Here is a 27,193-nt window from a genome sequence, read left to right as displayed (position 1 = left end):
TGCTCTCAGCCAATCAGTGGGTGAAGAAGACCGTTGGTCGCCATCTTGCACCCCTGCAGCCAATCAACCGGCGAGGGAAGCCGGTGGCCGCCATCTTGCTCAATTCTAAGCCAATCAGAGAAAGCGCTGGGGTGGCCATCTTGACTGTGGGCAATGAAGCGTGGTCGCCTGCATTTTAGTTCTGGTACCTTCCGTCCCTATGTCCCTGGGACTGCGGTGAACCTTGGCCCCGCACCCCCGGGGTCTACATCCGGCCACACCCCGGAACAGCCTCGGCTACCATAGTTAGTGTGGGCAAATGCCCCTTGCCTACCAACGGGTATCTAAAGACGCTGACCTCTGACCTGGGTTTCTCTATCCGGTGCCCTTTGACCTCTTCCCTCACGAAGGAAGTCGGGTGGGGGCGTGTGCGGACGATCTCCTGAGTTAGCGCGGTTCCTGCTCCCGGCCTGGCGTGCGCAGGTAATGCGGGTCCTGTATTGCGGCCCCGGTGTTTAGGGGGAGGGGGACCCCCCGTGCTCTGGGCGGGGCTGCAGGTTCTAGGGTCCCCCTACGGTTTGGGAGGGTGTGTAACGGGCCTGGGCTCGGCCCCCTTCGGCGGGAGCTGTGGGAGGGAGGGGGCTGGGCTAATGGGGGGCTGAATCCCTCCAACAGTTGCATGCTTGGGGCGGGGCTGTGAGGGGAGGATGCGGGTTACTCCTTCCCGCCATGTGGCCCGCCCAGACAAAGCCCTTCCACCAGGTGGCTGGGCCTAGCGGGTAGAGCAAGCGATGGAAGCAGGAGGCCTGGGTTGTTGTCCCAGCTCGGGCACCGTCTGACCTTTCTTGAGCTCTCTTGCCCCGTGTGTATAATGGGGTAATCTGAGCTAACCGGTGTCGTGAGAGGGAAGGGTACCAGGGAAAGGGCAGCGTGTGGTTAATGAGAAAGCATGTGCTCACACTTCCTCCTCCTCCCTATGTTCTGCATCCTCTTTCCCAGCTGTTCCTTTGATTCTCCCACTCCCCCCTTCTTTCATGATGCCTCCTGCCTTTGGACCAACTCACTGTTCCTGTGCCCTCCTTCAGAGCTGCTTCTGTCATTAAATCTCTAGCACTGATCACTGGAATTTCTAACAGCCTGAAATGATGCCCCGTAATTGCCTGCGTTAGACTGGAAGGCCCTCCAAGTGGGGACCTTGCCTTCTTTCATGCTCCGTAAAGTGCAGAGCAAGCGCATACAGTGTTATATAAATCCTTGCTTTGCCAGGTGTGATCTCCAACATCATGGAAGCAGGGAAAAGCTCTCCAAAGTCCCCAGTCAGGAGAAAGCGGAAGCGATCTCAGCGGCTCCTCAGCCGTGCGGCTGTTCCCCTGGAGTTCTACCACTGCAACATCTGCAAGAAGGACATCAAGCACCTCTCCAACTTCCAGGAGCACCAGCGCATCCACACAGGCGAGCGGCCCTACCACTGTGAGACCTGCCAGAAGAAGTTTATCCGCTGCGCTGACCTCATTAAGCACCGCCTGGTCCACTCGGACAGTAGGCCCCACTGCTGCGATGCCTGTGGCAAGCACTTCAAGCTGGCTGGGGACCTGGCCAAGCACAGCAAGGTCCATTCGGACGAGGCGCCCTTCCAGTGCGACGTGTGCGCCAAGCGCTTCAAGCGCACGTCCTGCCTCATCAAGCATCTCCGCATCCACACCGAGGAGAAGCCTTTCAAGTGTTCCCAGTGCAGCAAGAGGTTCAAATGGGAAGCCTCCGTCAAGGAGCATCAGCGCATCCACACAGGCGAGAGGCCTTTCAAGTGCGAGCGCTGCCCCAAGAGCTTCACCCACTTCTCCACCTTCCTGCAGCACAAGAGAACTCACCAGAACCAGAAGCAGTTCAGCTGCAAATGCTGCTCCAAGTCCTTTAACCACAAGTCCAACCTACTGAAGCACCAGCGCACGGTCCATGGCTAGGAGCGTGCACAGTCTTGGGTCCTGCTTCCGTGCAGCTGTGATCAGTCTAACTTGCTTAGGCTGCCCCAGTCTTGGAGTCTGCCCATACTCTGAGCGAGGCTGCGAATGTGCTGAAACCCAGCACAAAAGCTGGGCCTTACGGAAGGGAGGCAGAACCTTGAGTATGTGTGATAAGGAGCCTGGGGTTTGGAGCAGCTCCAGCGCCATGCTGGTTATAGTGGTCCCTGATGACCGGGAAGCTGCGGGCAGTGGCTGTGCACAGATGATATTGGTACAGCGGTACTGGTGCAGGAGCTGCTATCAGATGGCTGGACTCTGGCTCACAGCCTGACCAAAGGTTCCCTTGTGATCCCGCTTCTTAAACACCCTGCAGGACTGTGACACTTGCTAATTTAATCCAGGACAGAGGTCTTCCGTGTTCCAAGCTCAGATCTGAGCAGAGCGCTGCTTAGCCATGCTGCCATCTGTCCCACAGATGCAGCTGGTCTTTCATACACTACACTACAAACTGCAGGGGGCCTCTTCGCTTCTGCTGCCTCTGTTTATCCCCCCATCCCCCTCATCTTGGTTTCAATGCTGTAGGAATGTGTCTAGTGCACCTGAGGTTTGGGTGAAGGGAAAAAGGGCTGATAGGGCCTGGTGTTCCACCTCCTGGGGCGGGGGGCTTGTTTCTGACTGGATGCATCTGCATTATCATGATTCCATGCACTCTTGAGACAAATACCAAACAGAATGGTTTCCAGGAAGCAGCTGCATAGTCTGCTTGATGGAGAGTGTTCTTGTGGCCACTCAGTTACTGTAAATGCTGCCTGCAGCTGCTTTAAATCATGAGCCTGTCAACGTCATGTTTCTTATCACGCACCTACCTCAATGTGGCAGCAGCGTCTTCTGGGTGGAATTCTGTACCATGTCCCTTAGAGGCTTTCGCTGTAATCTGTCACTGTAGTTCAGTTAAGCTCATCCACCTTACTGTGTTCTGCAGTGATGGCCAGACCTTGCAAGTAAAGAAGGTCCCCACCTCCAAGAATCTTTGATCTAATGCTTTATTCTCCAGGGAGCGGGCGTTGGACCTCTACTTCCTGACAGAAGAAGGGCTGGAGAGCAAACTTGAGAGGAGTGTATGTGAACCGCTGGAGATTTTCCCTCTTTTCCCCCAACACGCCCACCTCCCAAGGAGGGACGGGCTCCAGCCCAATGACAGCATTTAACTGAGTATTTTCTCGTGGTCACTAATAAACAAGCTCATAAAGTTAGTTCTACAGAATTGGGCCAGCATAACTCATTCTGCCTGCAAATAGGGACGTGAGGGCTACTAAAGGGGGTTTTAAACAAAAGCATCAAAGGAAGACAAAGGATTGCTTGATTCCTACCCAAAGCTAGAGCAATGCAGGGGTCTGATGACAGCTACAACACAGCCCCTCTGTGCTAGCACGGGGGCCTGGCTTGTAAGCACAGACGTGCAGCTGGTTTCTGTTGAGGTGTGCATTTGGATGCCAGAGTTAGGACTTTACCAGGGAGGGAAGTGGTCCATTCTTCTGGAACCAAAAGCACTGCTCCGAACCAAATTGCATCAGTGCAGAGACAAAGGTGCTTTTTGGCTTCACCAAAAGCACTGAGGTCAGGGAGCGGCGTACGCCACTACTGGATTGCCCTTCCAGTGGTGTAGCCATCACTCCATTAATCATGGCAGAAAAGTGGGGTGTTACCTCTATAAACCCTGAAGTTTGTAATTTTGGTGTAAAACAGTCTTCAGACTGGCAGGGGGTTCCCAGAAGGCATGGGACTTTTCAGCCACAGTCAGGATAGGCCAAACACTGGCCTTTCAGCTCAGCTGTTCAGGGCAACAGTGCCGGTCATAAGTGTGCAATAGTCCTAGTCCAGTTCCAAATGGATCACACAGAGACTGCCCCACAACATGCCATGGGTTGAGTGAGCTGCCCTCTACCTGTGAGAAGTGGGTCTTGAGGTGGAGTTGGGGTATGTTGGGAGGCTGGTGCTAGGGAAGCTTTTCGGCCGCCTGCTCTCTGAATAGAGGTTTCATTGTCCAGCGCTGTTCACTTGAAACAGCAGCCCAGCAAACATCTCCGATCAATCTCCCTCCCAGCGGGCAGGGATCAAAAGTCTCCTCGTATTGAAAGAAAACTTAAATGGAGCAGCTGGCAACTGGATGGTGTTGCCCTTTAATCTGCTTTGTGGCAGCAGAACGGGTCCGTGGCAGTGGCCCATGAGATGTGCCAGCAGCGGGCAGGCTGTGCTTTAACAAGAAGCCTGTTACTGAACATGAGGCTACCCTTGGTTGCCGCTTTAAAACTGCAGTTTGTGCAGGAGCCGGAGGAGGGGCTCTTTGAGAATGTGCAGGGATTTGTGTTTCGTTTTTAAATAAAGGTGGTTTGTTTTTTTGCTTGTACATTCTGAACTCAAAGCAACAAACCTTGGCTGCTAATAACTGGGAACATGGCAGCAGCCTGCAGTCTTTCCACCTTAGCTAGGACTTCATCTGCTCTTGTGCTACACAGGGCTGGGCCAGGGCAGTGTTTGGAGGGGACACGTAGGAACTGGTGCTGATTTTAGGAGGGAAGAGCACTTCCCGCTGTACCCCACTGCAGCTGCTACGGCTCACAATCAGAGGGACTACAGATCGCTAGGGATTTTTTTTTTTTAACTGCACCCATTCTGGTTGCTGAGTACACAAGCTGTGAGGCCTTTGTTAACCCCAGTATCCTAGCTTTGATTCCAACCGGGGAAACTATATTCTGATGCATTAATATCCCCTTCCAGCTGGATGTGTGGGAGATCTCCTTTCCTTTAAGTGGGGGTGTGTGGTTGCTGCAGGTGGTGGGTTCCTGAGCAAGTTCTGAGTCTGGTATTTGTTCAGTGGAGCTGGGAGGTCAGAGAGCAGAAGGAGACTCCACCCGCCCTTGCTGGGACGTCCGACTTCCAACACACACAGAGAAGTTGCCACAGAGCAGTGATACTTTTCCGAGAGCAGGGCCCGGAGAGAGGCGTTCTCTCAGGCACAAGGAACAGAGGCAGGAATGGAGTGCTTAATTCCAGACACGCAAGCCCCAAGCTGTCACTTTTCCTGCACTACAGAGAACTTTGAGATGGGCTGTAGCCAAGTTCTTTGCAAAGGGATCTTGTCCCTTTCTCCTGTGTCCCCAACCTGCCCCTAACCTTACCAGGGAGGGGAGCAGCTCTCTGTTCTGGCCCTCTCTGGCCCCTTTCTGAAGTCCTGGCCCCAGCCACCAGATGTGTGGCCCGTAGCCTGAGTGACAGCTCTGAGTGCTGCAGCTGCAAGGAGAAACTGGACCAGCTCTGCCATGGCCAATGACCCAGCTGGGTTTTCTGTGCTTCCCCAAGGTGACCTACTGGGCTTCATACAACACCACAGCTTTCCCAGCATGGACAAAGCCACACTCACTTCCTCGCTTGGCAGCTGCTTCGGCCACAATCATCCCTGGCTGAGCACAAATGTTAGGCCTCCTGCAGGAGTAGGAATGTGGGAGTACTGACCCTACTAGGCCCAGGGCTGTTCCACCCTGCCGGGCAGGAGGAGGACTAAAGCACCTATTGACCGATTAGGACTAAATGGGCTTGTTTCTGTGATTGCTCCTTTATCTCTGTCCTTGCTTCCCGTGCCTTGACAGGGCTTGAGCCCAGCAAGCAGGAACCCAAGTTCAGAACAGCAGCGTTTGCTCTGGGAAGTTTCCCCAGGGGCCATCAATGGCAGCCCAGGCCCCAGCCTTGGGGATTTCCTTGCTGAGATGGTTACATGTGAACTAGTGGAGAGAGACGTGCTGCTGTGTCATAAGGAACTGAGACCTCGGGCTGATGGGAGAGGCTGGGAGCGTGTGGAGCACAGGTGGCGTGGTTCTGTTTGTTGGACTCAGGGAGAGCTGGTTTTTCTCGGTAAGGTGTTTCTGGGATTCCCATCTCTCTCGGATCAAGGGAAGCATGCCTCTGCTTCAGCCAGGAGAGCCAGTTGTGCCGTTTTAAAGCCATCAAGGCAGCAGCTAATCAGCAAACTGCAATTTGGTGCCTCTTGCAAATTTTGATGGCACCCATTAAATCCGGCTGAAGTCAAAATGCCCACAGGAATATACTCATGGGGCGATTCTGCGAGCAGCTCTGTGCCCTCCCTGCCCCCATCTGTGGGGAATACAAGCATACACGTGGCCCTGCTGCTGCAGGCAAACAGTAGGGCCAGGGTAAAGAGAAGCAATACTTGCCAAGGAAACCACTACGGGGTATATGTAAAAATAGATCTTTATTAGAGCAGCAGATCTTACTATATAACAGAAACTCAGTGAACACAGCAGGTCTACTGCATTATCAACATTTAATACAGGTTATTTACAAGCAGCCAGCTTGGATAGATTACAGCAGTTGGGAGGGGTTTCTTAGGACATTTTAAATACACAGATAAGGATGGGATGGAAACTGAAGTCAGTATGGGGGCTGGCGCATGTACGATCTTGGTGTGGAAGGAACCCAGGCAGCTGCCCCACAGCCCTCTCCAGAAGGAGTTGCCACCCCGTCTCAGAGCGAGAGGCTGAGGCTGCAAAGTGTCAGCGCAAAGAAACCCAGGGCCTAGAGCTGTAGGAGCGGTATAGAGCTGATAGTTCATCACTGTTGTGCATTTGCTTAAAGTCTCCACTCAGTTCCAAGGGGCTAAGGCTGAGCATATTCTCACCTAGTCCCTCCCTAGCCAACCCTCGATGCACCTGGAATCCCCCCCCCCACTTCTCTTCCTCACCCCCACTGGAAAAACATAACATACTTAGGAACAAAAACAGGAGCAACTGACCCCAGAGAGTTTGAAATAAGAAGCCAACATCAAAACGAACGAGGCAGATCCAGAAAGGGATTTCAAACCAATCCCACAGGACATGTTACTGGCATCTCCTCAGCCGGAGGCCTCAACCAAGGCAAAAGTTTTCAATATACCGTGAAGAGGAAATCCAGTGGTCTGTTTTAGAAACTGCTGTACCCTGATACCTGTGACCTGTTCATCTCCATTGGGAAGCTCTTGTCTGAGTCATGTGTTAGTCACACAGGTGTGTCTGTAGGAGCCAAGTCTCAGCAACTGCCTGCATTTTGGACCAAAATGCTCCTACTGCACTTGAAACCAGAGGGAACCACGATGCCAAGGAGTGAAGTGGAGGAAAGGAAAGAGACTGGTCAACCTACAGTTCTGCTCAGCTCTGCTGGGCAGCTTTCAACTTGGCCATTTACCCAGCTCTCCCAGCAGTGGCCCAAGCATCAGACAGCTCCTCCACTCCCGTCTCTGGACAGGTGCAGTCCAAGAGGCCTAGCTGGGTCTAATACCAAGCTTTCTGTAACAACGGGCAACCTTGTCAGTGGAAAGAGGATGAATGTTCAAAACGAGTCGCGATGGGGCCACAAGCACCTAAACGCTGTTCCCCTTAGGGCTCTTCATGCCCCGTGGGTGGAGTCGTCTCCACAGGCGATATGATGCAAACGCTGTGACTATCAGGCCCAGGAGAGAGCCTGCCGTCCCGACCGCGATGGCAGAGTCAGTGCTGAAGATAGCTGCAAAGAAGAGACAAGAGAAATTGTCAGTTGCGGTGCCTGAGCCTTTAGCGGGGCTCCATCTCAACAATCAGCAAGTATAAACATCACAGCATGGGTCCTGCTGTCTTAAGCTTCCTTTGCACCAGCGGCTGGTTCTCCAGCCAGCCACCAACAACAGCTGCATCTTCACATCTCATGGGCCCCCAGGGCCAGTGGCACTGATCAGCAGCCTCAGCAGAGAGGATTTAATGGGCTGTCTAGGCTAACAGGCTCGTGCCCAGAGATTGATCCCTCCAGCCCCGGGTTAGGGCACATGGGCAGGGAAACTTGCACGGCCGCTGCCCGTGTTGTCCTAGTGCCTGTGGATGGAATTTAGCCATTCTTCACTGTAGCGTTCAACAACCAAGAGCAGCGTGTGGCTAAGACCCGTGTAGTGCTTGGCCCTTGACCACACGCGCGCCGCCTCTCCCCCCACCACTGGGTTTGCTCAGAGGGTCATGCTGACCAGAAGCTGTAGTTTGTGTTCTAGTGTTCCCTGGGGGAGTACAGATCGGGGGAGGAAACAAACAATCACAGGGACGCCAACGCCTCCTCCCTGGGCTGGCCTGCACCTCCCCACAGCGACCAACCACGCCTGACTGCAAAGCCCTTGGCAGCCACTCACCAGTAGACACAGCGACGTTCAGGCTTGCCACCTGGAGTCTCCTGCTCAGCGTGACGCATTGATAGATCCCTTGGTAGTCGAGACCCACACGGTCAACTGTCAGGGTGGATTTGCCCTCGGATGCCTCCTCCTGGTACTGAGACAGCGCCACAGGGGTTTTCACCCACTTGATGGTAACATTCTCACCACACTCTGCCTCGCATATGATCTTCAGGGCTTTCCCGGTGGTCCCTTTAGGAGGGACAGGCCAGATCAGAAGGTTGCAGACAGACTCTGTTCTGGGGCTCCGGCCACTAGTGGCTTTCCTGGTCAGGGCGCTCTCTGTGCTAGCCACATCCCCTGCGGTGGGGCTCTCTGGCGCAGAACTCAAGCCACTGCGGGGGCTCCAGTCTGTTGTGGCTGAGCCTGCACTGGGGTTCTGTGAAGCCGCCCTGGACTCGGTGGCCAGGGTCTCTGTGGTCGCCAGCCAGTGGACAGAGGTGGCTTTGCCACTGGGCTTATGCGATGTGACAGTGAACTCTGGGGTAGGGCTCTCTGCAGAAGTCAGTTCTGTGGCGGAGTTCCCTGTAGTAGCCAAAAGCCCAGTTGTGGGGCTGCAATCAGTAGCAGGGGGCTTATCTGTAGTAGCCAGAGACTCAGTTCTGGGATTCTCTTGGCCAGTGACTGACTCAGTTGTGGGCTTCTCTGCTACAGCTGTAAATAGAAGGTTTCGATTAGTCTCTTGATGCTTGGCTACAAATACACCGTGCCCTTGGCCTTAAGGTGCTGTGATCGTGCAAGCCAGGTAGGTGGCCCTCTGACCACGGCTGTCACCAAATAATCCTCCATCCCCTGGGAGGGGATTGAAGTGGTTGCTGGCTCCCTTCACCCCTCTGAGCCCAGCTCCAGAGATATGGCTGAGTCAGAAACCTCAAGCCCTATCCCCTGCTTTGCTCTCCCCTTCATATATGCCTCAGACCCCACACAGGCATCTTGTATGCCAGCTGTGTGTGGGCTAAGGTGGGATCCTTGGGATTAGGGCCCTAGACAGGGAAGAGGACTAGCACCCATGGGGCCCTTCCCTCGATCCCTAACTCCACAGTGTGGGCTAGAAAGAGGACTCAGGAGAAGAGTATCTGGGGCTAGGACAGAGGTGGGCAAACTACGGCCCGGGGACCAAATCTGGCCCGCGGGGCCATCCTGTCTGGCCCTTGAGCTCCTGGCCAGGGAGGCTAGCCCCATGGCCCCGCCCCTGCTGTTCCCCCTCCCTTCCAGTTACGCCGCTGTGCAGGCGGCAGGGCTGCGAGCTCCTGCTGCTCTGAGTGGCATGGTAAGGGGACGGCTGGGTAGCGGGTCTCGGGGGGCAGTCAGGGGACAGGGTGCAGTTGGATGGGGCAGAGGTTCTGGGTGGGGGGCGGTCAGGGGTCAGGGAACGGAGGGGGTTGGATAGAGCATGGGAGTTCCAGGGGGCCTGGCAGGGGGGTTTAGATGGGGGTGGGGTCCTGGGGCCCAGGCTCTTTGGGGGGCACAGCCTTCCCTACCTGGCCCTCCATACAGTTTCTCACTCCGATGTGGCCCTTGAGCCAAAAAGGTTGCCCACCCCTGGGCTAGGAGGAAGGATGCATGGGGTGGGATAACAGAATGAATCAAGAAGATCTGGTGGGGTAAAGGGAAGGTGCCAGGATCTGAGAGGAAGCAGTGCATCTCTCCTGGAGAGCTGGAAGTGTTTAGCAAAAGGTCCTCACATGGGTGGATTCAGGCCCATTCAGCTTGGCGCTACCCTGGTTCCCATGCTGCCTAGGGCATCACAGACCACACAGAGTTCATATTAGCAGCATGGAAGCAGGAGCTTTTTTCATCCCCAGCAGACAAGTATTGCAAGTGACATGGGGAAATGGCTGTGGCAGGAGAAGTTGCACACCCACCATGCTAAGATCCCTAGCTCAGGTCTCCAAGACTTGCCTTTTGTGCTGACAGTTACCGCTGTGTCCTGGTGGAAATGCCTTTCTGACGGCAAGAGGAGCACCACCTCACACCTGAACTCTGTGCCCTCCGTCACCTTCTCCCCTGGGACCTCCAGCTCAGAGTCATAACTGAACAGCTCCTCGTCATCAGCCGTTTCTTCAGGGTCTGGGCTCTCCAGTCTCTGGTCCCCCCGATACCAGCTCAGAGTCAAGGAGCCAGGCGGATACACCTTGCTAATAGAGCAGTGGAGATGGGCTGGCTGCCCAGCCACCAGCTCCTTTGGTTGGGTTTCCAGCTGCAATGTATCTGGAAGAGCTGAGAAAAGAATGGCAGGTGAGGAACGGGCTTCCTAGCTACATCACCTACCATGGAACAGGGCGCCCAGGGGGATCAGGGCCGGCAGTGGCCAATGCTTGTAAGAAACTTGCCCCTTCTGAGGATCCCACCCGCTGACGTCAGGTGTGAAGTGCTTGTACTGTCAGGTGTGGCATCTGCAGAGACTCCATGCAGAGGGGAGTGAGTGGGATGCAATCAATTCCTGCCCTCTTCCCCTAACGATTCATCACAGAGATCAGTCCTGGGAACAGTGGCCAATTTCTGATCCACTCTAGGAGCCACAAAACTACATTCCTGGCCCATTTATACCATGGCCGCATCTGCCAGAGGATGTCCATGCAGTAGGGAGGGCCCTTCAAGTCAGACCTTGAACCCCAGGGCTTGATTTTCAGAGGGGCCGGGTACCAGCAGCTCCCATTGCCTCCAGTGGCTGCTGTGGGTGCCCCTCACCTCTGAGAACCGGGACCCTGATCTTAACTGCTCTCTCGCCCTGGTTTGTGGCCATCCTCCACCCCAGAAGGGGCTGCATTTTAGTGATTAATCCTCATGCTTCTGGACATAAACTGATCATCAGCTGGGCCAGGAAGAATCCTAAGGTACAGGATGGCATAATGAGATGTGTTCTGAAGGCTTGGTACCTTCCTCAAAACATTCTACCTCGGTCAGTGTCATGATACCAGCTGAGATGGACCATTGGGCTGCTAGTGTAGCAGTCCCAACGTTAGCTGGATTCTGTGAAGCGGGGAGGGTGGGAGATCGGGGGCCTGATCCTATATCATCTGCATTCACGTGCCCCTTATCTGACGTTTGTTGCGAATAGCTCCGGAGGCAACAGGAACTGAAAGGGATGCAGGGAGAAGTGGTTTTCTTTCATTCTGAAGTCTTTGTGAGTTGGCAGTACTTTTTGCGCAGGGTTGGTTTGGCTGGTTCCCCAGCACGGTCGGTCAGTTCCTCTTGTTTGCCTGGGTCAGAAAAACCCCAGGCCAATGTGACGGTAAAACCTCTAGGTTTCAATTGGACTGTGTCCCCTTTGGGCTACAAGGTGTTTGGAGTCTAGACTGTCATGCAGCTGGTGGGTAACTGTATCGACCTAGGGCACTTACAGTACACTTGCAGGTTGGTTGACCCCTGGTAGGACTTCCCTTGGCAGTTCCCAATGCAGAACTTTGTGCCCTCCATGGCTGTGGCAGCATTGGTGATGAGCAGGAGGGTATAGGTGGGGGTGGAGATGATGTTCCCCAGGTTGGTGTCCAGCCCCTTCCACTGGGGCTTCCCATCTGGACAGTCCAAGGAGCAGTTCAACTGAATGGATCCTCCAATCTCGACCAGCGGCTCCTGGGGCAGCACGGTCAGCTGGCCTGGGTGGAGGGGAGGGAAGGGGGAAAGCAGCAAGTGGAGAAAACAAGGGTCATTCAGAGAAGCACAGTAAATACCCAGCGCTAGCTAAGGCAGCTGTTCCCAATGGAAAGGGCAGCACAGACATGGTGAGATTTTGAGTTCAGTGTTCTGGTTTCTGAGCCGCTAGGGTGCACTCAGGTCACCTCCACAATCAAGAGGGCTGGCAACTTTTCTTGTTCCGCTTTTAAAGCAGAGATGCTCCCATAATCACAGGACTCATGGAACTGGGGTTTTTTCAAAAACACCCAATATCACATGACTTGCCATAAAATGGGAAGGGTCGGTAACACTGCAGATGTAGCAGATCTGAGGTGAAATTCTGGCCCCAGTGAAGTTAAGGGTAATTTTGCCATGATCTTCAAAAGAGGCAGAATGTCTCCCTTTCACTCCACTTCCCCTCTTTGTGTCGTGACCTCAAAAACAAAACTGCACGCAAACATTCAAACATCCCCTCAGACCTTCCAGAACAGCAAGTGTTTGTTCCTGGGTTGTTGGCTCAGATTCCCCCTCCCCACAACTGTCATGCAATGCAGTGACAGGTTTCTTCCAATTCAGAGGTGGCAGCATTTCAGTGCCGATCCACGGGATCCTTCAGGGAGGAAAGATGCCGCTATAGTGGAAGGACTGTTATTTAACTGCAGACGTTTCCAAGGGATGAGATTTTCCCTGTAACACAGCCTGGGTTTAACTTCATCTGAGTCTCTACTTCCCACAAAGATTTTACAAGTGGTTCTTAAAAAATAAGGCCAAACGCCGGTCATCCTCCACTGGTTAACCCCTGCTGCTGCTGGCACTGCTCTCCTGGGAGCCAGGCAGCCAGCAGGAAGTAGGAACAGGCTGCCAATCAGAGGTGAGCCATACAAATCCCACATTCTGGTTACTGTGTTTAAAGACAAAGCACTAAATACTTTATTTTAATTCAATCCAGATGATTTTAACCTTGGTTTGTCAAAGTAAGAAAATGACACATGCATTTAAAAATGTTTTTTGTTACAAAACCACTGCAGATATTAAAGAAGAGAATGAGGAGGGATACCTACAGAAACAGGAGCTTGCGTGACTGACTTGGATTGAATTTGTACATCAAACTAGAGACTTTCATCTCAAGGTGCCCTGCCGACAACACTGCTGAAATGCAGCCACCTCTGGGGTGCATAGCAAACAGCGTGGAAATTTTGACAAACCACAAATCGCGACTGTTCTGAAAACAACCCAAGGATCTGTAGTGTCTGCGCAAAGACCAAGAGGGCAGCAGCTTGCTTTTTAATGACTCACTGGAGTGGCCCAAAAAAGAACAGGAGGACTTGTGGCACCTTAGAGACTAACAAATTTATTTGAGCATAAGCTCATCGTTTCCCATTTTCCCCAGCAGGCTGTCAACTCATGTACTATCTGGGCCAGACCCTCAGCTGGAGTACATTGACCCAGCTCCTTGAAGCCAATGGAGTGACAGTGATTTATACCAGCTGGGGATCTGGCTTTAACTCTCTGCAAAGGCAGTTCCCAAATTTCTGTCCGTGCAGTACTGGTGGTCTGTGGCGCACTTGCTGGTTACATGGCTCTGATTTCCAGCTGCTCGATGGCATTGCAAGTCAACTAAAATACCCCCAAGGCATGATGGTCAGAGGTGCTGATAGCTAGCAGTTGCCACAACTTCAGTTGAAGGGGTGGGTACTCAGCACCCTAAGTCAGCTCCTAAATGCTTCCCTAACATTCATTTTCAATGCAGGTAATTGCTGCAGCGTCCCTATGCCAACTCAGTGATGAAGAACGGGGGGAGGCAGGACCGCAGGTGATCATGAATGGGAAAGGCGGCGTGGGCAATGGCACATGGGAAGGAAGAGGGCCCATGAGCCCAGCTGTCTATTACAACGTGGTCCACCTTATGAAAATATGGGCGCCCCTGCTCTACAGCCGTCTGGGATGCGGTTTGTATGAAGGATTGTCTCCAAAGGAAAGCTGTGCAATAAAGCCATCTCATTGCCTCTTTCTAAAAGTACACCAGCACTGGCCCCGAATGTGGCAGCGAGACTGTGGTAGCCATTGGCACCATTACGAGAGTATTAATTTCCAAGAGCGCTTGGCAGCCTTGTGTGCTCACATCTCACGCCACTGATGCTGCGTCGACCTGTCTATGGGCCAGTATACGTCCGCTGATGTAGAAATTAGGCTCTGAGCTATCTGTATTGTTTTAAGAGCTAAAATAAACGTTCTCTGAGATTCAGATGTGTCGACATTTCATTCGAGACAGAGTCAAAGTCTGGGGGACAAACTGATGTGTTTTTTCCCTCCTGTTCTGAAAGCTCATGCTCAAATAAATTGGTTAGTCTCTAAGGTGCCACAAGTACTCCTTTAGTTTTAACAATGTTTAAGCTTGGAGAAAAAATGAATCAGTGACTTACAGATTCACATGCAATGGAGGTTTGTGGAGAGGGGGCATCAGAAAGGAAGTGGGATTATTATTTATATTACCAGAGTGCCCAGGACCCCTGGTAACGAACCAGGAGCCCACTGAACCCAGCACTGTATAACCACAGAAGAAAACACAGACCCATGTGTACCCAAGGATGGAGACAGCTCTGTTAACAGAGTCCCCTCCTGAGCACCCGAAGGCTAGCACAGCCAATCCAAACTGGGCACAGAGCATCGCACACAGATCACATCTGGACAGAGCCGCAGCTGCTCACCCAGACGCACCAGGCAGCAGAGCTGATACCGTTGGCAGAGCAGTTGTGTAGCGTACAGCAAAGAGGGAAAACTTCAAAGCAGCAGCCAGGACCAGCATGGAGAAATAGCTGAAAAGAATAGCTCAGCCCTTTGCGAAGGCAGGGAACCCCCAATCCCTCCAGCCCCAAGAGAGCCTCAGGTGTGCTGTGGTCTCCAGGGAACTTACCGCTGCAAGTCCAACCCAGGCTGAGGAGCAGGAGGAGAGGAGTTGGCTCCATTGCTGTGGCTACAGGGAAGTGTTTTCACTCCGGCTAATCTCTTCTCTGACAGGGATCTGCAGGGGCAGCTGTTTCTTAAAAAACACCAACCAGCTGGATGGACTCTGCCTGGGGCTGGTCTCTTTCTGCCTAGAAGTCCCATCCTCACGCACCTCTTAAAGACTTAGGTAGGAACCGCCCCCTGATAGTAAGCACCATCCATCATGATCTTGCTGGTCAGCTGGGAATTTCCAGTGGGGAATTTTAGCCTTATGGTAAAAATGGCTTTAACCCCTAAATACTTGGCTCCACAGGCTAAGGATCCTGTTCTGCACAGACACCCCCAAAATCACAACTGCCTCCTACAAGGCAAACAAATGCGAACCTGCCTGGGTTGGACGGGGGAATTACAGGACATGGGAAGATGCCTTGTGTCTCCCAAATAAGCACCTAGACCCTATAAACATCTCCATACAAACCCCGTCCACACACTGAACCCCCTATGTGACACCCACTCCTCCCACAACTATGTTACTCCCCTCCACATTAGATACGTGTCTATGCATTTACTCAGTGTTTCACCCCACTCCCTAACACACCGTCCTATATGCTCTCTTCCACCCCCTCCTGCCACAGACATTTACACCCCTGCATACAGAGACATGGGTGTACACTGAGGGGATGAAAATCCTCGCCATGCAGTGGACTGGGCCCAGTACTGGGAGTCAGGAGACCTAGGGCCTATGCCCTGCTTTGCCAGTGACCGCAGGCGAGTCACGTCCCCTCACTGTGCCTCAGTTTCTCCATCTGTAAAATGGGGACAATGGTAAAGCTCTTTGAGATCTATAGATGAAAAGCCCTCAGAATTATTAATAAATTTTCTGATCTGAAATGCTTGTGTGTCCAAAAAGCAGACAGTCCCCTTTCCCCCACCTACCTCAATTTCACAAGAGCACTGGGATCCTCAAGACTTCAGTGACACTGAGGTGTACCTATAATCAATAACCAGACATTTATTCGCAAAAAGAAAAGGAGGACTTGTGGCACCTTAGAGACTAACCAATTTATTTGAGCATAAGCTTTCGTGAGCTACAGCATCCGATGAAGTGAGCTGTAGCTCACAAAAGCTTATGCTCAAATAAATTGGTTAGTCTCTAAGGTGCCACAAGTACTCCTTTTCTTTTTGCGAATACAGACTAACACGGCTGTTACTCTGAAACCAGACATTTATTGAAACCCAGCCACCCAAAGAGCCATGGGCGCTCAAATGGGTTACAGACGGTACACCCAGGAATTGCTTTTCCCAGCCCTGAAATGCAGATACCTCTGGGGAAGAATACATCAGTACTGCATAAACCAGTTATGGACAGACTGTAGAGAACACGTCCAGCTCATTACAAATCAATGGAATAAGGGGTGAGCCCTTAAAACAAGGGACAGCAGGTCACCCGTAAGCTCCTTCTGCAGGAGGTGTTTGGGGAGGCAGGATGTAGGAATTCAGCCCAAGACCCTGGGGGATGAAACCCCTTTGTCTCAGTATCTGGAAGCCATGTTCACGGTTGCTCCCAGTTCTGAGCCCAGGTAATGTGTCTGGGGAAGAGATCCTCCAAGGACTCAGAAGTGCCCTCGTTGTTCCAGGAGCGCCAGGGGACAGCAGGAAACAGACTGGTTGCTTTTCCGGTTTTCAATCAATTCTCAGCAACATAAGAAAGGGAGACCCAGAATCTCCCCCAGCCAATCCTATCCCCGCAGTAAAGAGATGGAAGGGAGAGCCCAGGGATGGAAGCCTGGCTCCACTGAAGTCAATAGGGGTTTTGCCATGGCCTTCAGTGAGGATAGAATTTCTCACCAAGTGAGGAGGACCAGGTGAAAGGAGTGAAATCGGGGGGCTTCAGAGAACGGGTATTGGCCAGGAAGGGAAGGAGAGCCAGATATGCCTAGGAGGAAGCACAAGGCCACGTGTTAACTCTTTGCAAGAAGAGAGCGTGCATTTTAAGTGGCACTCAAAAAGCATCTGCCCGTAACAAGCTGGGGTTTGAGTCCTGTGGCTCAGCAAGGGTTAAAGCAGCAAGGCAAAGAGCAGTTCAGTCAGTGGGAGTTTACACAGCTACCCTCCCTATGTTCTCCAGAGTTAACTTGTACCAGCTTGTCCCAGACCCTGGGAAGAATGTGATCTGCAAAGTCTTCTAAATAAGGTCCCGGTTCCCAGCAAATGTTTCCTTGTCAGTTTCACAGAGCAGGTTCTGAGACTGCCTAGGCCCTGCAACACTGTAATTTTATATATAAAGAAAACTGGGGGTCAGAGATAAGGTTCCACGAAAGTAAAGTAATCTGCTTGATGCAGCCTTAAATTAAGGAGCTGCTCTTGGCACCTTCAGACAGTCACACCCTCCCCCAATGCAAGCCAGCGCTTTCTGCTCCCTCTCCTGGCATCCATCTAAATCCTGACAGAGAAGCTACTAGCACAGAACAGCAGAGAGAGTCAAATTAAATAATCGTTCTTATGGGGACTGGTCCTGCAGCTCGGGCACCAGAGTCGGAGCAAGGACACCCGAATTCCATTCCCAGCTCTTTCACGGATGTGCTGCGTGACCGTAGGCCAATCACGTTCCCTTTCCCGTGCCTGTGTGTTCCCATCTGTCAAAAAACTGGTCTTTGTGACCTACAGAAGAATTCTAAACACAGAGGAAGGATTAATATTTGTAGGGAGGCTGTACCGTCCAACTGATGCAGAAATCATCAAGTGAACCTGAAGATTCACTCCTGCAGAGCAGCATTGTGGGGGACAGGGGCCTACAGGGCCCGATTCAGAAAGATCTCTTCCTCTTAGGCTGAAAAGAAGAGTCCAAAGGTCTAGTAGGTCCCATCAAGTCCATCTCCCCGGCCAACCCGACTTTCTGTCTTTCATCATCTTTGCTCGTTCTAGTTTTATATGGGCCCAGAACTGGAAGCAGGGGTGCTCACAAGATTCCGATGCACCTTAAAGGTCCCCCAGACCTTCTGAAGTGGGAGCTACTTTCAGCCAATCTATTGTCCCAGGGTTGCCAACTCTCATGGGTTTAATCACAAGTCTTGCAATATTTGGCTTTTTTACGTAAAACCCCAATTCCTGGAGTCATGATAGGGTCTGAACCATCATAATAAAATCGTTGAGTTTCTAGATCTCAGGGTTGCGGACAAAAGCTTGAAGACGTGACCTGAGCATGACCGAAAGGCTCAGAAACTAGAGGGCAAATAAAAATACCCTCATTTATTTTTTAAGCCACTCATGGTTTTTTTGGTTCCAGACTCATGACTTTTAATATTTGCAGCCAACGATAATGTAATCCCATTAACAACGTTTTCATTTACACCCAGGAAACGACAGCAATGCTCCAGAGTGCTCTTTATCCTGAGCCAGTGCTGCCTTTTAACCAAAGTCCTCATTGCTTGTGGTCATTGGCACTACACAAGTGTGGTGTGGGCACCGTTGGTGTGGGACTCCTTACCGCTTTGCCGGGAAGAAGAACGGAGGCCAACCAGGATTCTAATTTAGATCAAAAATTGTGTTTTTATTTGAAGATCTATGGAAGAAATAGCTCAGATCAGCATGCCAGAAGCTCAGGCCTTCCCTAAGAGCCAACAGTTTTCATCTGTCTTTCTTCTTAATGGCAGGGACTCCCTTTTTGTTCTCCTTGTACAGCGCCGGGCACAATGGGCTTGTGTTCCTTTTCCCTTGTCGTTAATATTGTGTTAAGTATCTGGTCGCCATTTATCTTTTTAGTGAAAACTGAAGCAAAATAGGCATTAAACATCTCAGCCTTCTTGATGTTGTCCATTATTAGATCTTCCTTGATAAGAGGAGGACCTACACTTTCCTTTGTCTTTCTTATGCCCCAATGTAGTTAAAGACCCTCTTCTTGTTACCTTTTATGTCCCTTGCTAGGTGTAACTCATTTTGTGCCTTAGCCTTTCTGATTTTGTTCCTGCATGCTTGTGCTACGCTTTTGTACTCCTCCTTAGCAATTCATCCATGTTTCCACTTTTTGTAGGATTCCTTTTTGATTTCCAGGTTATTAAAGAGCTCCTGATGGAGCCAGATGAGTCCTTTACTATTCTGATCTTTCCTTTGCAGCGGGATAGTTTGCTGTTGCACTTTTAATATTGTCTCTTCGAGAAACTGCCAGCTCTCCTGAACTCCTTTATCCCTTAAGTAGGGCCCATGGGAAGAAAATGTACCAATTCTGCTTTTCTGAAGTCCATTGTTTTTATTCTGCTGCTCTCACTCCTTCATAGAATATCAGGGTTGGAAGGGACCTCAGGAGGTCATCTAGTCCAACCCCCTGCTCAAAGCGGGACCGATCCCCAATTAAATCATCCCAGCCAGGGCTTTGTCAAGCCTGACCTTAAAAACTTTTAAGGAAGGAGATTCCACCACCTCCCTAGGTAACACATTCCAGTGCTTCACCACCCTCCTAGTGAAAAAGTTTTTCCTAATATCCAACCTAAATCTCCCACACTGCAACTTGAGAACTTCCTCTCCTGAGAATTGAGTAATCGATCATTTCATGATCGCATTCACCCAAACTGTTTCTGACCTTCAGATGAACAAACTCCTGCGTGAGAATCAAGTCTAAAATTTCTGTCCTCCAGTTCCTTCCTCCACCTTCTGAAAGAAGCAGTTAGAGATTTTGTGTTTTGCTCTGTTACCTTTTCCAAGAGCTGTCTGGGTGGTTAATGTCCCCCACTACTACCAGGCTTTGGGATATTTCTGTTATTTGTTCCAGAAATGCCTCATCCACCTCTGCCCTCCTGATTTGGTGGTCTGTAGTAGACCCCCCTATCACAAGATCCCCGTTTCTTTCCCCTTTGATCTTCACCCAGAGATGTGGAATGGATAGTCAAGGGAGAGCACCCTTTGCTCCAACACTCTTGGTACATGAGGTTTCTTCAAGGAGTTGCTCATGGCCAGGGGGAGATGAGGCTGAATGGGGCCTGGGTCCACTAAACGGCCACCTCCTCAAATCTAGTTCCCTGGCAGATATCTCAGGGCCCTGCAGGGGGGTTCAGCTCACCAGCAAGCCCTTAGCGCTACAATTTGCCCTGTCCAAGCTCACGTTCATTGGAAGGGTGTTCAGAGGTTTGGGCATTAGCACGGGCTTTGGGAGACTGTCTGCCACAGTCTTCTTGGGTGAGTTACCTCCTCTCTCTGTGCCTCAATTCCCCCTCTGTAAAATCCCCAATCCCACAGGGGTGGTGGGAGGATAAATACATGACAGACGTAGGCTGATGAGGACCCTGTGTAGGTGAGAGAAATAGTTATTCAGTGTGATAAAAGTGCAATTCCCAGCAATAGCCACTGCGGGACTCAGAGAGCTTTCCCCACATGGCCTTCAGGATCACGCCTGTAAGATCCTAACTGGCTGTCCAGACCGTCCTTCAGGGGCCACCCGGTATTCCCCGCTCCTGCCTCCTTGCTGACCCCTGGATCGTGACTGAAATTCTACCCGCCTTCCATAATCCAACGGGAACTTGGCTCGGTTTACAGCACAGGAACTTCAAAAGAAGCCTATGGAAGCTTTTACCAAAGACGCAATTGTCTCTGGGGGAAAATAGTCTGCTTTAGACAATGGCCTTCAATCTCACGACAAACCCAGTTCTGTTTAGATGGCGCATGGGGGTTTAAACGGACCCCACCCTGAGCGTCCTCTACCCGGGAGAGGCAGCCCATGGATCTGGCTTTGATTAGCGGTGGCACAATGCAGCTTTATCACAAAGCGCTTCCAGAAAGGAGAGCTGGGAAACAAAGAATGGTGCAGAGCAGACGGGCCAGAGATCAAAAACAGAGCCAGAGGTGTTTCCCAGCAACAACAGTGTGCTCATGTCTATCGCCCCTTCAGAGCAACTTACAGATCTGACCTGAAGGCTTGGGGGGGGTGCGCGTGTAAATCACACTGACCAAAGCTCACTTTTATCCCACTGCATGCACACTCAGGATTTGGACCAGGTTACGAGATTCCCTAAAGCTCACAGTACCCACCCCAAAATCCTAACCGACCGTCGCAGTTAGGCAGAGGAGGAAGCTAAGTCGAGTAAGAGGTTCCAGGTCTTGGTACCTGTTGTGACACGCTCTTGGGGCACCCAGAACCATAAGCCATTGCCTTACTCCTCAGCAAGAGGGAGCTTTGCTGGAGCTTGAATTGTGCGTCAGCTCCCTGCCGTGCTAATCTGTCAGCCTAACCAGTGAATGCCTTGAGACTCTGCCAGTCCAACCCTTGCCTTGCAGGTAACATTCAGTCAGCACCGGTCCCAGAATCCCCTGGAAGAGCGTTCCTCTTCAGCTGTCAGTCCCTAGCACTGGACACGTTCCGAAATTATCAATGCTGGGGTCTCCAAAGAGACGGAATGCAAACCAGCCTGTTGGTTCAACTGAGGACACTCCCCTGCCTTTAGTAGAGCAGCACTGAGAGGAACTTATAATAAAACCAGAATAAATCCGCTAATAAAAACAGATTTAAGTGATGCTATGCAGAGATAACAGAAACAAAAAATGGTTAAAAATCAAACAAGTATAACTGCAATTTCTAGCGGCGAAAGCTTAGCTCTAGCAAGCTAAGATCTTTGCCTACCCATCTCTCACTTACATCTCCAGCCCAGCAGGCAGGAGGTTCTCCCGTTCTTAGAATCAGAGGGTGCTGACCATTTTGTCCCCTTAGTGAGGGATGCCAGAATGGCTGTTAGCTTCTCCTTTTATTTCCCCAGACTCATTGTTTTGTCCCCAGAGTCAGGATGACCCCTGGGGCCTCAGACTCTGATCCTGCTGTTTGTTTTCTAGCATGCTGGGGTCCTCTTCCTGCTGCTTTGATCACTCTGTTTACCTTATATGCAAATGTACTTTCACTGTCTTTGGTCTCAGAGGAACAGCCGTGTTAGTCTGTATTCGCAAAAAGAAAAGGAGTACTTGTGGCACCTTAGAGACTAACCAATTTATTTGAGCATGAGCTTTAAGTGAGCTGTGGCTCACGAAAGCTCATGCTCAAATAAATTGGTTAGTCTCTAAGGTGCCACAAGTACTCCTTTTCTTTTTGTCTTTGGTCTGTAATCAACCCATGCTGTTTTGCCCTTTGTCTGTCAGAGTGATCAAGCTGTTTACCACATGTATAATCCAGTCTCTGGTTTACAAAGCTGGACCCCTGCAGACCACCTAATATACATGGCTTTGTCTAGGAGAAGCCTGGTTATTAGCTCTACATGGATTACGTGGTCTAAACATATTTTAGGAACATTTTCAGCACACCTACATAAAACTCTTTAGACGCTAACCATGCATACATCACCCAAGAATATCAATGACCAGAGGTCACCAACTTTCATATGATACCTTACAAGACACTCTTTGGATAAACATTATAACAGCATGTTAGGTGTAGTGAGTTTGTTTGGCCTGGTAACAATTGTAGTTACAGCCAGTAACTACAGCGGGATTCATTGGGTACACCTATGTGTCTTGTAAGTCTTACAACAGTCCCAGGAGGGAGATAATGATCATCTCCATTATCACCCCCAAAAAGGATCCTCTTCCTGACGCTGAAGAATTAAGAGGATGATGGGGAAGTTCCTGGTACCTGTTTAGCAGAAAGAAAGGACCAGGATCCTTTAGTGAATTTCTCCAAGGAAAGGAACAGCAAAGGGAAGCCTACAGCTCATGTCAAGCAGAGGTGGGTACGTTCCAGGCCAGGGTTGGCCTTAATTGACACAGATCAGAAGGACAAGGCAGGGGAGGGAATATCTTTTATTGGATCCACTTCTGTTGGTGAGACAAGCTTTTGAGCTCACACCGAGCTACTGAAAAAGAGATCTGTGTACCCTTGAAAACTTGGCTTTTTCACCCACAGAACGTATTACCTCACCCACCTTGTGTCTCCAATATTCTGGGACCAACACGGCTTGGCCACCACTGTATACAGATCAGAATGAACAGGGAGACTGTTACCTGTCAGCTCTGTATTCTTGGGGAAACAGGGCGCAGTACCCAGCCTGTCTGACTCACAAGACACCTTCCTCCCCCAGCCTCTGCTTGAGCCAAAACCCATCAGAAGAAAGACTTACAAAAAGCAAAGAAAAGGCCGTGGGAGACACGTAAACCCCTCTGGACAAGAGTGACAGGATGAAGGGAGCTCCCCTAGCCTCATTTGCATTGAAGATGGGACAGGGAGGGATCACCATTAGCGCACAGAATGGAGAACAGAGACTCCAAGGCGAGAACCGCACGGAACTCTGGGACCAGAAAAGCAGGGAAGCAGTGCATGATGGGGATCTCTGCTCCCAATGTTAATGAACCCACGCCTGCACATACCCAGCTCAGAAGTTATCAGACCAATTCTACTAATAAATCCATTATTGGTATCCAAAATACTGAAGCTCCCTAACTGCATTGTGAGCTCCCTCCAAGGAACACCCCCCATAGCCAGGAATGATCAGTTCCCATGGTCTAGTCTGAACAAAACAACTTTGGTATCCTCCCTTGAGCCAACAGTTTACTTATAAACAAATCTAGTGTTCTCCCTTGAACCATTGTTCTTTCCCTACAAAAACCCCTACCCATGCTCAAGTAAGTGTATCCAACATCTGTATCAGTTCCATGGGGATGTCATCTTCTCCTGACGGATTGTGCTGGGGGCTCTGCCTGTCTCCAGCACTCCGGACCCTCAGTTACCACCACCACCTGGGACCCCCCATTGATTCAAGCTTCACGGAGTGGTGAGAACCCAGCTCTCTTTCCAGGTGTAGCCTTCTGACCCTGACTTGTGTGAGCAGTTAGAGTTTTCTAAACCTGACATAATCAAATTTAAGTTAGATTTAATGTTATAACTATTTTGTTTGGCTCCCCTATAGTTATTAACTGGCAATAAATAACTTTCATGGTCAAGCTGGTTGCTTCTCTGTCTCTCCCCTCCCCCTCCCCCCATTGGTGTTTTTTTGGCTTCCCCATTCGCTCTGCAGCAACTCTCCTCGTACCTAAGCTAAAGATCCCTGCAGCACCCAAAAATCCTGTGGGTTACGCTCATCAAGTGGGTTACCACCAGAACAACGGTAACATGAAAGTGGGGATAGGGATGCGCTGCACCTGGGACATAGGAGGGTGGCAGCTTGGAAGTGCTGATTAACCCGCTCCTCTCAGACGCGCTCAGTTAACGTGTATGTGCGTTTGTCTGATTCTGGGGCTGGAAGAACCCAGCCCTGGGGAATCTAGGTCCTGCAGGATAGCTCTATTGGGAGGGAACTTGCAGCAGGGAGAAGTAGAGCTCCGTATGAGAACACAAGTGACACAAGCAGGACATTGATAGAAGTACAGACTCCCCCACCCCACCCCTACACACCCAGGAAGAGTAACCCTAAGACATGAGCATATCCCACAGTAACAGGCAAATCTGGTAACAAGACTCCATTCCAGCCTAGGAAGTGGTTCCATTTAGGGCAGTGGTTCCCAACCTGCGGCCTACTTATGGCCTGATCAGCACCCAGCTGCGGCCTATGTGACATCTTCAGGGCCATACAGGCAGGGTATATATATAGTGTGGATACGGCCCACACAACACAGAGAACGGCATATGCAACCCACAATGGTCAATAGATTGAGAACCACTGATCTAGGGGCTGACATTCCTGGGGAGCTGTGAGAGGAAAGCCATACCAACATGGAGACACTCTCCTGACCCCTGCCAAAGATGATGGTTGCATCCCACCCTGGCAAGGGTGAGGGGGCTTTGGTGGAACAATAAAGGCGGAGTCTAGGCCTGAATGAAAGTGAGAGGTATCAGCTGAAACGTCTGTCAGTGCATCTCACAAACAATCCAATGCGGGTTTCTCCCCGGAGTGCTCAGTTCCTGTACCTCCCAGAGTCTGGCTATAGAAAGGAGTTAAGGAACCTGGAGGTGACCTCCCCATTGCAGAGGCTAAGTGGCGGCCGTGGGATGTAGAGGAAGAACTGGTCTTGTTAGTTGAGGATGCAACTGTCCAGAAATGCTGAGGCTGCACAGATACATCGTTAAGGCAGGAAGGGAAGGTGATCCATAACAGGATGCCAGGTCCCCTTAGGTAAGCAAACAGTATTTATACACAGGACAATAGCTGCTCATGGACAAAGGAGGGGTTAGCAGATGGCGGTTTCTGTGAAGGTCAGTAACATGCGATGGGTGAAGAGGTGGGTGTCTCTTGCAATGGAGTCGGTAACATTATGAAGAATTTCTCCTGACATCCTCTCACACATATGCCACAGAGATGGTTCCTAGCCTCAGTGCTGGTGCTTGGTCTTGTGACTGCTATATATTCGCAGCTCCTGCTTCTACCTGAATGATCTGCCTCTCCAATGAGACACAGGGGGATCACTGCTGCCAACATCCCACTCAGGGGGGTCTGCTTCACCCACTGTGGGACCTGGGCTATCTGGCAACTGCAGCAGCTTCAGGAAGCAACAAGCACCAGCTGGTTTGGCTCTCTATGGAGGCCTCTCCAGTTTCCTATGACAATGGTCTATAGAAGAGGAAGACTTGGCTCCTGGATATTCTTACAGAGACTGGAAAGGTCTGTGTAGAGCCTGTGACTTCCCAGCAGAGCACTCTCTATGCAGGGGGCTGCTGGTAGATGGCGTATTCTTTTCCCCAGAAGACTGGATGATTAATGGATCTTTGACAGTTTACTTTTCCTTTGCCATCAGATAAGTCTTAACATAAGCTTCCTGGAATTGGATTGTGTGCGAACAGCCCCAGTCAGAATGATTAACAGCTTTTGGGGTTTTTTGGTCCCTTTAGTCCTGTGTTAGCAAATCCATTTCCCGACTCTCCACTGTTACTTCTGGGAGTTGCATGGACAGATTCCTATTTGTTTTGTTAACCACAAAGCGGTTCGGTTTGTCCACTGCCTCCCCCACAGCCTCTCTCACACAGGAAGCTGCCCGGAGCCTTTTGGAATGCCTGTCGCCCTCACCCAGGGCATATCCTCCACAGCACTGGAGATGGAGGAGGAAACTCAGGCCTGTAAGCTCAAGGTCATTTTCGACTGCTCTTTCCCTTGCTCAGCACATCTCAGCTTTGTCACTGCCTTTTCTTCCTTCACGTTCCTGAGACCCAGTTTTAATTCTCAGTCTAGAGGGTCAAACCCCCAAAAAACAACTCACCCAAGCCCCATATCATCTCCTTCCTGTTACCGTAAGCGCCTCTTCGTTAGCCCGACATCCACTTCACCCTTCTCCATCCATGCAAAACAGCTGCTAAGATCACCTTCCATAGAGCGCTGGGGCAGCCTTGCTGCCCCGCTTTGAATACCTCCACTGGCTCCCCTTCATATCCGAGCTGCTTGCCCTCATTTTCAAGGCCCCTCATACCTCTGCTCATCCAGTCATCAGCTCATCCCCTCTGCTTAGGGGACACCAGCATAATTCACTAGTTTGTCAGCTTTCCTCACGTCATCCATGCTACCCCTTGGGTGAGAGAAACTCTTCCTGAACTGGAGTACTTGTGGCACCTTAGAGACTAACCAATTTATTTGAGCATGAGCTTTCGTGAGCTACAGCTCACTTCATCGGATGCATCCGATGAAGTGAGCTGTAGCTCACGAAAGCTCATGCTCAAATAAATTGGTTAGTCTCTAAGGTGCCACAAGTACTCCTTTTCTTTTTGCGAATACAGACTAACACGGCTGTTACTCTGAAACCTGTCTTCCTGAACTGCCATCTTCAAAACCACTCCCCAAATCTCACTTCTACTGGATACCTGCCTGCCCATTATTGGCTGATTTCTTACAGAGGGACAACTGGGGATCTCAATCAGCGTACATAGCAAGGGCACATATTTCAATCTCTCCTTTCTACAACCCTTCCTATGTTTCAGAGTGGTAGCTGTGTTAGTCTGTATCAGCAAAAAGAACGAGGAGTACGTGTGACACCTTAGAGACTAAAATTTGAGCATAAGCTTCTGTGGGCTAAAAACCATGCATCTGATGAAGTGGGTTTTAGCCCACAAAAGCTTATGCTCAAATAAATTTTTTGTCTCTAAGGTGCCACAAGTCCTTCCTATGTTTATCATCTTAACTGCACATGGTTCAGGGGATGGGCTACCTCTTCCTGTGTTTGTAGCACAATGTGGCCCTGAACCCCACTGAGCACGCTTGGTGCTACTAAACTAAAAGTACCACCTTGTTTGAACAGCTGCAAGTCTTGGTTAGAGAGAGTAGTTTAACAGCAAGAAGCACACTGGGCATTTTCAATTCTCCTGATCCGTGGCTTCAGGTTTCATGCACAGATGGAATTCACAAGGGAGGATGCTCAAGCTGCAACTCACTCCAGGGCATTCTTTGTTGATTACCCGCCACAAGAGCAGGAGAAACAACACAGTCTGTAAGAGCGCAGCTCAGTGCCCCAGCTGGCCTGTGCTGCGTGTGTGCAGTCCCAAAACTCCAGAGAAACACAGTGACCT

At 50.9% G+C, this 27,193-nt stretch overlaps 2 protein-coding genes across 5 annotated transcripts; one reads left to right on the top strand and one right to left on the bottom strand.

Moving 5' to 3' along the window:
• The first annotated feature begins 44 nt into the window (after positions 1–44).
• On the top strand, positions 45–14,041 carry LOC125627074 (uncharacterized). Of its 3 annotated transcripts, none has more exons than XM_075123174.1 (3): positions 45–462; positions 1,246–8,923; positions 13,547–14,041. In XM_075123174.1, exon 2 carries the CDS (start codon positions 1,263–1,265, stop codon positions 1,938–1,940), a length of 678 nt encoding a protein of 225 aa, XP_074979275.1. In that variant the 5' UTR covers positions 45–462; positions 1,246–1,262; the 3' UTR covers positions 1,941–8,923; positions 13,547–14,041. The 3 variants fall into 3 exon arrangements, 2 of the variants coding, with proteins under 2 accessions (XP_074979275.1, XP_074979274.1); XM_075123173.1 differs by having other exon boundaries at positions 12,825–14,041; XR_007353924.2 differs by lacking the exon at positions 1,246–8,923 and having other exon boundaries at positions 12,825–14,041.
• On the bottom strand, positions 6,189–17,213 carry MADCAM1 (mucosal vascular addressin cell adhesion molecule 1). Of its 2 annotated transcripts, none has more exons than XM_075123172.1 (5): positions 16,884–17,213; positions 11,523–11,777; positions 10,081–10,398; positions 8,140–8,832; positions 6,189–7,493 (listed from the first exon to the last, which is right to left on the bottom strand). In XM_075123172.1, the coding sequence occupies exons 2-5, from the start codon at positions 11,596–11,598 to the stop codon at positions 7,351–7,353; spliced, it is 1,230 nt and encodes a 409-aa protein (XP_074979273.1). In that variant the 5' UTR covers positions 11,599–11,777; positions 16,884–17,213; the 3' UTR covers positions 6,189–7,350. The 2 variants fall into 2 exon arrangements, with proteins under 2 accessions (XP_074979273.1, XP_048686774.1); XM_048830817.2 differs by lacking the exon at positions 16,884–17,213 and adding an exon at positions 14,711–15,303.
• Positions 17,214–27,193: the final 9,980 nt, after the last annotated feature.

The sequence above is a fragment of the Caretta caretta genome, chromosome 25 (genome assembly GCF_965140235.1).
Source record: "Caretta caretta isolate rCarCar2 chromosome 25, rCarCar1.hap1, whole genome shotgun sequence".
In the NCBI taxonomy this organism is placed as follows: domain Eukaryota; kingdom Metazoa; phylum Chordata; order Testudines; family Cheloniidae; genus Caretta; species Caretta caretta.
This window is presented reverse-complemented; position numbering and strand designations above follow the sequence as displayed.

Excerpts from the sequence above, each read along its gene's own strand:
- LOC125627074 (XM_075123174.1), top strand. The coding sequence starts at position 1,263 with ATGGAAGCAGGGAAAAGCTCTCCAAAGTCCCCAGTCAGGAGAAAGCGG.
- MADCAM1 (XM_048830817.2), bottom strand. The coding sequence starts at position 14,762 with ATGGAGCCAACTCCTCTCCTCCTGCTCCTCAGCCTGGGTTGGACTTGC. Across the intron at positions 11,778-14,710 it reads CCTGGGTTGGACTTGCAGCG|GCCAGCTGACCGTGCTGCCC; the intron begins GTAAGTTCCCTG and ends CCCTCCACCCAG. Across the intron at positions 8,833-10,080 it reads GGTAACTGTCAGCACAAAAG|CTGTAGCAGAGAAGCCCACA; the intron begins GCAAGTCTTGGA and ends TTCTATTTACAG.